Source organism: Bombus impatiens, unplaced genomic scaffold (assembly GCF_000188095.3).
Source record: "Bombus impatiens unplaced genomic scaffold, BIMP_2.2 scf_0060, whole genome shotgun sequence".
Taxonomy (NCBI): domain Eukaryota; kingdom Metazoa; phylum Arthropoda; class Insecta; order Hymenoptera; family Apidae; genus Bombus; species Bombus impatiens.
This window is the reverse complement of record NT_176479.1, coordinates 1,008,946-1,018,834: the sequence shown is the minus strand read 5'-3', so window position 1 is coordinate 1,018,834 and position 9,889 is coordinate 1,008,946. Positions and strand designations below refer to the sequence as shown.

At 29.8% G+C, this 9,889-nt stretch overlaps 3 protein-coding genes across 4 annotated transcripts; 1 reads left to right on the top strand and 2 right to left on the bottom strand.

Annotated features, from left to right (window-relative positions):
• Positions 1-1,630: 1,630 nt before the first annotated feature.
• On the top strand, positions 1,631-3,089 carry LOC100746917 (ADP-ribosylation factor 2). The gene has a single exon (XM_012393886.3). It carries the CDS (start codon positions 2,001-2,003, stop codon positions 2,541-2,543), a length of 543 nt encoding a protein of 180 aa, XP_012249309.1. The 5' UTR covers positions 1,631-2,000; the 3' UTR covers positions 2,544-3,089.
• Positions 3,090-3,444: 355 nt separating this feature from the next.
• Positions 3,445-7,644, bottom strand: LOC100746805 (E3 ubiquitin-protein ligase ZNF598). Of its 2 annotated transcripts, none has more exons than XM_033324678.1 (3): positions 7,423-7,644; positions 6,574-7,113; positions 3,445-6,451 (listed from the first exon to the last, which is right to left on the bottom strand). In XM_033324678.1, the coding sequence occupies exons 2-3, from the start codon at positions 6,985-6,987 to the stop codon at positions 4,133-4,135; spliced, it is 2,733 nt and encodes a 910-aa protein (XP_033180569.1). In that variant the 5' UTR covers positions 6,988-7,113; positions 7,423-7,644; the 3' UTR covers positions 3,445-4,132. The 2 variants fall into 2 exon arrangements, with proteins under 2 accessions (XP_033180569.1, XP_012249308.1); XM_012393885.3 differs by having other exon boundaries at positions 7,477-7,644.
• Positions 7,645-8,284: 640 nt separating this feature from the next.
• LOC100746684 (transcription initiation factor TFIID subunit 12) lies at positions 8,285-9,237 on the bottom strand. The gene is made up of 3 exons (XM_003485479.3): positions 8,867-9,237; positions 8,605-8,797; positions 8,285-8,526 (listed from the first exon to the last, which is right to left on the bottom strand). Exons 1-3 carry the CDS (start codon positions 9,101-9,103, stop codon positions 8,399-8,401), a joined length of 558 nt encoding a protein of 185 aa, XP_003485527.1. The 5' UTR covers positions 9,104-9,237; the 3' UTR covers positions 8,285-8,398.
• Positions 9,238-9,889: the final 652 nt, after the last annotated feature.

Here is a 9,889-nt window from a genome sequence, read left to right as displayed (position 1 = left end):
TTGTTTAATTTCGATTATAGACTTAAATAGAATTACACTTTTATTTATATAAAGATATATCTTAATCAACTTTGCTGCATTTTTCACAAATTATCTTATTATCAAATGTACATTTGCCTCATAAACATTTTCCGCATCTTAAACAAATTTTCGTAATTTTGTAACCTTTACAACTTTTTACTTGACAAGTTTTTTTGTAGTAATGAATCTGAATTTGTTAATAGTTTTATTTCATGGTTTTTCTGCCGCGATTCCTTATATAAAAGTAATGTATGCACTAGGTTTATAACAATTTTGTGAATTCTCTGTAAATTGGTCCCATACTGTAGATACCATCGCAAATTTATTGGTTCGTAAACGTTGGCTTCTTTCGCTCTTCTTATCAAATCGTATAAACCTCATAATTTCAGCAAAGTCATTCCTGCTTATTGTTTTTGAAAAAAATGCAGATCTCCAAATTTTATTCCACAAATATGAGACATCTACATTTTTTGCCTGATATGCACAGCGGGCATATAGCAGAGCAATAAATGCATCTAGTTTTGTTGCATCTAGCTCCCTCTTAGTCCCCAATATTCTAAATGCTTCTTCTTCCGTACATTTTATTATATGATCCCTTATACGGTAATCAATGATAAGATAAAATGCCGTGTTTACTTGTCCTTTCATTATATGCCGTTTAGCATGTCCTAAAAATATAATGAACTGATGTCTTGAACTGGATCTTCCCCCAGTAGATCCAGACATCATTGATCAGCCACTTACCTTCTCTTCAGTGTAAACGCAGTGAGGTGATGTAAGGTGTAAGTACCCAAGAAATACTCTAATGTTCAACAATAAAGTTTATTTAAAAATTAACAGTCAACAATCAACAATGACAACAATCACGCTTTTCGAATATGTTTGCTTCGCTGTTACGCTAGACCCTTCGCGCTTCGCTCTTCAAAATGGAATGAATCTTTTGTTTAAAACTTCTGTAAAAAAACTGTTATTTTATAATAACTTATAATTTTCAGATATTACTAGGTAGAAAAATCAATCTTCTATCACTACTTTTTTCTTCTTTTTGCCTTCTGAATAACTTGTGAAATAATTTGTCATAGTTATGAAAAATTAATAATAAATTATTTGTATCATTAATATTAATAGATCCTACGAAGAAAGGAATAAAAAGTAATTTTCAAATAAATATCTTAAATTATATATTAGTTAAAAATAATATTACATTACCAAACAAGTGAGAGATAAAATAAAAATACAAACGGTGAATAAAAAATTATTAATTTCATATTGTGTTTACATATTCGTAGATATAATTTAATGTGTAGATTTATTTTAATGCAGATGTGCAAATTGTTGATTGAAATCTTGACATTGATAAAAATATAAGCAACTCCATATTCTTGTTCCTTGCTTTTTCTTCACAAAAACAATGTAAGTGTATTGCTATAAACTGGCAGAGCTATAAGAATCATTTGACCATTTCTGTGTAATATCATTCGTAAATTATTAGAAAACGGTCATTTATTGCGGTAATTGTACAATAAAAATATTCTTACAAATTCCTTAAATATAAATGAGAACACATTGTTTTTAAATTACGCGCTTGGTTATATAGTTAATAGGTTACATGACAGAATATGCGTTGTGTTGCATTCTCTTCTTGGTACATATATTGTGACTCATGAATTGGGTGTTGAAATAATAATTCAGTGTATTTTATGGCCATATCTATCTACGTTTGCAAGGCTTACAATTAGATATTGCAAAAAGAAATGGTTATTTTAAGTCCTGCAATATTATCATCGCATTTTCGATCAGTACTTTAGGAGTTGGTGTGCGTGGCCAATTTTGCCAACTATTTCCGGAATAACCTCCGTAAGGTGTGTTAACAGCATCATAAACGTCGTAAAATAATACGCAGTTCCAATAATATTATCCCAAGTGGAAGGGTATTAGTTTAAGTAACTTCAGGCTAATTTAGTGTCTTCCCAAACAAAATGGGCCTAACAATTAGCAGCCTACTTACCCGGCTCTTTGGCAAAAAGCAAATGAGAATATTAATGGTGGGCTTGGATGCTGCTGGAAAAACTACCATATTGTATAAATTGAAACTTGGTGAAATTGTCACAACAATACCTACCATTGGCTTTAATGTTGAGACTGTTGAGTATAGAAATATATGTTTTACGGTGTGGGATGTTGGTGGTCAGGATAAAATCAGACCGCTATGGAGACACTACTTCCAGAACACACAAGGTCTCATTTATGTTGTTGACAGTAATGACCGGGAACGTATTGGAGAGGCAGAACGTGAATTAGCAAACATGCTAAAAGAAGATGAATTGAGAGATGCGGTTCTCTTAGTTTTTGCTAATAAACAAGATTTACCAAATGCTATGTCTGCAGCAGAACTTACAGACAAATTGGGTCTAAATTCCTTACGTGGACGTCATTGGTACATTCAAAGCACTTGTGCTACTCAAGGACATGGACTTTACGAAGGACTCGATTGGTTGAGTAATGAACTAGCTAAAAAGTGATAAAGCACTGTCGTTATTCATAATTTTCATGAACAATTTATTCATTGAGCATGGACGTAGAAGACAGGTTGCAATTTCCATTTTGTCAGATTACGCACTATGTGTACGATTTAATACCACTGTGATTGTAATTTTTAAGAAAGGAAACTACTTGAAATAATAGAATATAACTTGATTGACTCAGGACTAAAGACTGTCTGAGTCAGTGCTATATGCTGAAACAGGTTTTATTTTCAAACTGAAATTTTCCTTTAAAAGCAAAGCTGCGAATGAAAAATAAAACATGAATCAGATGAGTGTATAAATTTATCAGTTATATATTATCTGTATGTTACTTATCATCAGTAGAGTTGTGAGTTTACTTAAAAAATGTATCTTAAGATTGAAATAAATATGGAATATTTCTACATTAAATTTGACACATGTATTGTTTTTATTTGGATAAAAATGTATTACAGATGTCATTTGTTTAATCTATTACTAACAGTTTCTACTGTAAGAAAAAAAAAGAAGTAGAAATAAATTCCTATATATTCATGCACTTTACTCTGCGTCTATGCAGTAAATTAAAAATTAAATATCATATATATTACCTAACATACAGTTTTTACTATGCTGTTTTTCGAATAGATAATAAATTACAAAATGAATAATACTAACAGTAAATTATAAGAGTAAACATTTAAAACATCTACCTTTGTTCCCTTATTCGTAATTTTATCACTTCTTTTGTAATATGATTTACATTGTAAAGAATCACAGTTATAAATTAATGAAAAAATTTAGAAATAAATATATAAATTATAAATTTACAATTGTGTTTTACCTTCGTTATCTTCTTTTGTCATAGGAATTAAAATTCTATATTTTATAAAATAGGGAGATATAATAAAGACACATGTTTTGTAGTCTTGTTTAACTTAATGTAATAACTTTATTACAGTATGAAACAGTACATTATCATACATGCACTGTATAATGTATAACGTATCAAATAATTTGTTAATATGCAGTGTTACTTTTACGCATCATAAAATTTTATTCCATTTCTACTTCATAAAAGACAATGAATAAATTACAGAAATATATTACCTACTTATGAGTAATATATATATATATATATATACACAATAGTTTTAACATATGACAGAATAGGGTACCAATTAAAATATTTTAGTATAGGATTTGTATATGAATATCTTGTTCAGAATGTGTCAGAAGTGTTAAATTGTTTAAACTCATTTACATAAAATTTGTTATTATACACAGAATTATTGACTTTGTTTGCTATATGCATTTCATAAAATTATTAGTGCATACAACAATTTAATAACAAATTTTCTTCATTTTAGGCAGCAGTCATGCAGGTCATTGTACAAATACCAAGTACATGGTAATTAATTTGTCCAAACTATCTTTTTAATACTAAAAGCTGATACTTAGAATATGTTTTACAAGTAACTTCAAATTAATTATGATTATCTTACACTGACGCCATTCATAAAAATAATTTATTCAGCAGTTCCTTTATTCATAGCTTACAGAACCTTGGCAAAATTTGTAAGTTAATTAAAGGAACACAACTACACTCATTTGCGTACCCAAGAATTTTTTTGTGGCAGGACATTATTTTTACCCAATGCTGGAAAATGATTCTCTAATGTATGACTAGTCATATGTGTTCGAAAATCAGAACCATTTTTTAAAACTTGACCACAGGTTGCACAAATTTCCAAACCTTTAATCTTATTGCCACTCTCCTTTTGATGAACTTTAAATAGTTCCTGCTGTTTTTCAATATCTGGCAAGAGGACTAAAAGCTCTGAAAATACGTTTTCGAAAGCGCTGAGACCCATAACTTCACGACAATGCATATAATAATCTTGAGCATTACATGTTCCTTGGCGAAACAGTCCACTTATATATCGAAACTCCTCGATCTGATCATGTTGCATCAGAACCTCATTAACTTTGGCTACAAGACATTTGTTCCGTTTCTGAAATTCAGGAGGATGTACATAATTATATGCACTATCGTGCTTACTGTTGTCTGGCAAGATAGAATAACTCTCTCCAGAACTGTTTGTGAAAGTCAATCCATTACTATTGTTTATTTTATCCATGCTATTATATTTTATACAAAAACCAGGAGGTGGAGGAGTTGTTGTTCCAAATCCAGGTGGTGGATTCGTAAAACCTGGTGGTTTGGAACTACTGCCACTTAAAGCAGGAAAGTCTTCTAAATGACGGGTATTTCTATTAGTGGAATTTAAGCTATCTATTTTTAATTCGGTGCGCTTTCTCTGTACTCCGTTAGTAGCATTATTATCGATATCCGTATTTACAACTGCTTCATTGTCTGCATTTTTATGTTTTTTCTTTTCCTTTTTATTAATTTGTTCTATTTCCTTTAGAGGCTGAACATTTATATTTTTTGATGTATTTTCACTGTTAGTAATATCTGCATATTTCAATATAGACTGAGAACTTGATTGTCCAGCATGCGTTTTATTCGTAATGGGTGAACTTGTAGGTGTCTCACATTCTTTCTTTACTACAGCAGTACTTACATTCGTTTTCGAACTACTACCATCATTCCCATTAGCAGTATTGTTATTACAATTTTGTTTAACTTTTTTCTTTTTCGTTTTTCCTTTTGTTATATCAGTAGTCGTTTTTGCATTATTACTATTATTAGAACTTTGTGCTTGACTCCAGGAAGGAACTACTGTAATAGTTGATTGTTTCTTTGATTTAGATGACTTTGATAATGTAGGGAAATCTTCCCCAGATTGAATAGGTGGTGGAGAAGGTATCAATGGTGGTGAGGCCACCTTTTTAGGTTTTGGTGCCGATGTAGATGCTGATTTAGAACAAGTCCATTGTAAAACTTCCTTCCAATGAGCCAAATTTGTATTACTACTAGTTGATGGTTCTGCAGAACCCAATGCCGGGAACGATTCCATCGAAAACTGAGCAGGACGAATTCTGATATTAGGACCTGAAACTTTTGTAGTAACAGTTCCATTTGGTTCATGATTTACTTGAATAGATACATTAGAAGTTGTACTCTTTTGACTCTGTGTGCTTAATCCTGAAGCATTACTACTGGATACACTGAAGTTAACAGTTTTAGAAATACTTGTACTTCCTGATTCCGGCCCCAATGCAGGGAAATTTTCGTCTGTAACAGCAAGAGGCTGAGGTCTTATGGTGCTACGAATTGTCACATTACCTCTTCCTTTACTTTGATTTAAGGTAGGTACAATAGGTGCAGTGTTACCCAGTGTTGGGAATTCTTCTGTACTCTGTACATCAACAGATGGTTGCTGTACAAAAGCAGGTTCGTTGTTTGACATAAATACATTTGAAGTATTTGGTGTAACTGTTTGCTGATATTCCCTGAGATTATAATCTCTCCCACTGTAATCTCTTGAATTTCTAGAAGTTGATGGACCTAACATTCCTCTCCTATTCATTCGATTTTCTCCACGTGGAGCTAATGTAAATTCTAGTTCTAACATTCTTGCTTGCTTTGCAGCAGCTTTGCTCAGTTGTTTACTATGAACACTTGCCTTATGTGCTTTAAGATCTATATCAGTTCTGAAGACACTTGTAAATTTTTCCTCTGCACACATTCCTTCTTCACATAAGAAATGTTCTTGTCTAAAATGATCTCGAAGATAATCGTATGAGCTGTAATATTGATGTAAACCATCTGCATCACAAAAATGGCAATATAAGTGATCTCTTCGTAAGTGACGGAACAATTCATCATTATCCATATATCGTTGATCACAAAATTCACATAATGGATGTCCTTTATGACTTTTGTCATCAATATCTCCTTTTCTTCTATGCTGGGCAAGGTCAGATCTTGTATAACAACGTCTTTCATGGGAAAATATCTGTTATAGGTAAAGTAAGCATTACTTAATAAAATTAAAAAATTTAATTAATCATAATAACCTTTAAAATATTCTTAATGTATATTTTAAGATAAGCTTGAAATTAAAAAATGTTTATCTACCTTTAAATTTTCTACACAAAGATCACAGTAATGTAACTCATGTTGATGTCTCATGTGATCTTTCAAACTATTAAAAGTACTAAACACAGGTCTTTCCTTGCAAATATAGCAAACATTAGCTAGTAAATCATAAAATTTACTTTGAATATCTGGTGTATCGAAATAGATGTTATATCGTGTATCTAACAAATTCCCTTTATGTAATTGATTAAAAGGTTTTATCTCCTTTGTGAATACAACTTTTGGCAAATCTTGACGACAAATAGGACATTCATTTTGACAACAGAGCACTCTCATCCGAGTACTACATTCATAACATACAGGGTGTTCACACATACCAATGCTATAAATATCAACATTTTTGTAACATACAACACATGTGTTGTTATTCATACTTTCATTATTGGCAGACATTCTTTTTCAGTAGATCTTCTTTAGAAATATCAAACACTGTTATTATATATGCTCTGTACACTCAGAATGTGTTAATTTTATTTGATTCCAATGAGATAAATTATCTTCTATAATATTCTGCGCAATCTGCAACACAATTGACATTTCAGTTTCGATATATTTATTCATTACTAAATACAGAATTGTATGAGGAACTACTGTAATCGAATATTGCTTTCTTAAAAACTTTGATTAGTTATCAAAAGAATACCCTACTTGAACCGATAAAATACAATATACGAATGTACAAAATTCGGTTAGTATAATTTTTATATTTAACTAGCAGAGAGAAAATAAAAACATATATGCGTTCAGATCATTGGATTCACGATAAAACAAATATTTTGCAAAAAAGGGCTGTTTATTTTTCGGATACTAACAATATAAAAATATTACCTAGTAAATTATAAAATATACTTTAAGAAGCGGGTAGAAAAGAATGAACAGTACCGTCCGAAAATTGTTCCAATAAGCAAGATGGTAATATCTCACAATATGTCCCTGAAAGAAAAAGGTTATCACGATTTATATATTAGACTATGATATGTACGTCGGTTACTTTGATGAGTTCTGCTCAATGAGCAAGCAGGTTCCGGTTTCTTCTGTTTCAGTCATTACTAAATCAAAGAGTAACTAGATAAACTAGTGATTTAAATCTAGTAATATCTGACATTAAACGTAATTTGAATAAATATCAGAATGATTTTCTTAATTTGCATTTTCTTTTTACATAAAAGGTAAAAAATCAAAAATATAATTTTCTAAAAAATATACTGAAAAAAGAATTAAAACTAAAAATTGTAAATCTTATACATTAATTTTATATGGATATATACGAATAATTACCATTAATTAAATTTTCGTATTCTTATTTGTTACTATAATAATGTTTTTATTACAAAAATGAAATGAAATGAAATAAATGAATTCTTACTTTCTATATACAAATTTTCTTTCATATAAATTTAAGATACAAAATAAATTTTACAAATAAAATATTTTATTTAATTTAACATTTAATCAAGAACATAGAGAATTATAATGAGAACGTTCTATTAATTTTTTTCAGAAAAATAACATTTTAATGCACAATTGAAGACATTCTATACTTAAAATTATATATTAATATAATAATATATTATATTTTATATATATATTAATATATATAATTATATATTATATATATTAATATAATAATATATTATAAAATTATTGCAAAAACTATATATAACTTATTATATGATAATAGTTTCTTCTCTTTTTATAAATATTAGTTATGTATGTTACCCTAAAGTATATTGTCATGTAAGAAATACAGAAGAATCATCAGTTAAAGATAAAATAACAATACAGAATGAAATGTACAGAAGGACTAATATTTTTTAATTGATTTTCGTATAAGTGCCAATCTTTGTTTATGTGCTTCTGTAACTGTTGCACGTTTATATGGTCGTACTTCATCTGTGCCAAAACCAGGGATCCACATATTCCAATTTCTTTCTAAAAAAATTAAACAATAGCTCGTATAAACACATTTAATAACATATTACATTACTTTTTATAAATGTAACTTCTTACCTAAATGTAACTGTACATCCTTTACTTCTACAGTATTTGCATGACGATGTTTAGCCAATAAGCATGCTGCATTTACAGTTGTTTCAACAAAATCATCTGCCAATTGTAATAACATTTCTTCTACATCATCATCTAACTGTTCAGTAGGATCTACCTCTTTCACTAGATCTTGTAATCTTGTTTTAGTCAGAAACTGGAATCAACACAATATAAAAAATTAAATAAAAACAATTCTATCATTTTTGTTCAATGATAAACATACCTGTGGAAAATCATTGAAGGAACTTTGTTGCTGTTGTGATTGTTGTGTTTGTTGTTGAGTAGAGGGTTGTTGTACTACCTGCTGTTTTGGAGATTGTGATACAAATTGCGTCTGTTGAGATTGTGTCTGAGGCTGTAATATTTGTACTACTGTATTGCCACTTTGTACATCAGGCACAGTAGTCGATGCCTGAGTATTAGGCCCGATAGATTGTAAACTACCAAGTACTGGTGTCATATCGGAGTTTCTGTTCGCAATTTGCACAAAAATTGTTTACTTCGTCACGTCTTTCAGCTGTATATTGCAAATCGAGAAAACTTGTTATAACTAGTTCAGCCTGCTGCCGTTAGATGGCTAAAACTAGTTATAACTTTCTTACTAGTATTCACCACGAAAGTATTTGAATATTTGTCAAATTTCTATCTAAACCAGATTTTTAAACATTTTTCTTGGCATGACTTCCTATTTAGTCACACTACATCAGTCCTAAACAGTATTATTTATTTCAGAGTCTTTCATAGCATGGATTACAGGAGCTTCTAAAATCTCAAATCCACCATAAGCACCCCCACCTGAAAGAAACAAAGTATTTGAATATTTTTTGAATATGACAATAACACAAAATGAACTTCTCTATATTTACACTATTCTTGTATTTTATGAAGATTATACATATGTGTAATATGTATATAATACTATATATATGGTATCTATAAAAATACCAATTAATTATAAATCCAAGTATATTAAATTTCGTATTATTTAGTAGTACTTTTACATGTCTATAAAAACTTGATATAAATGATAAACTTGACAAAAATAAGTATATGTACAAATACTTTGTGTAGTTACTGTGGATTGTATATATATATATATTTATTATATAAATTTTATATCATTTAAGGTTGCACATACATTACAATGTCTTACATAACAATGTCTTGAACTTCGCGGCAAATATTTCCCCATATCGAATATCGAATCTCTGTACGTTCAGTTCAGTCTGGTTTAGCTTATTATCTG

Coding starts and splice junctions, on each gene's coding strand:
- LOC100746805 (XM_033324678.1), bottom strand. CDS start 6,987: ATGTCTGCCAATAATGAAAGTATGAATAACAACACATGTGTTGTATGT. Junction 6,452..6,573: donor TTTGTGTAGAAAATTTAAAG/GTAGATAAACAT, acceptor TACCTATAACAG/ATATTTTCCCATGAAAGACG.
- LOC100746917 (XM_012393886.3), top strand. CDS start 2,001: ATGGGCCTAACAATTAGCAGCCTACTTACCCGGCTCTTTGGCAAAAAG.
- LOC100746684 (XM_003485479.3), bottom strand. CDS start 9,103: ATGACACCAGTACTTGGTAGTTTACAATCTATCGGGCCTAATACTCAG. Junction 8,798..8,866: donor CCTTCAATGATTTTCCACAG/GTATGTTTATCA, acceptor TGTTGATTCCAG/TTTCTGACTAAAACAAGATT. Junction 8,527..8,604: donor GGATGTACAGTTACATTTAG/GTAAGAAGTTAC, acceptor TAATTTTTTTAG/AAAGAAATTGGAATATGTGG.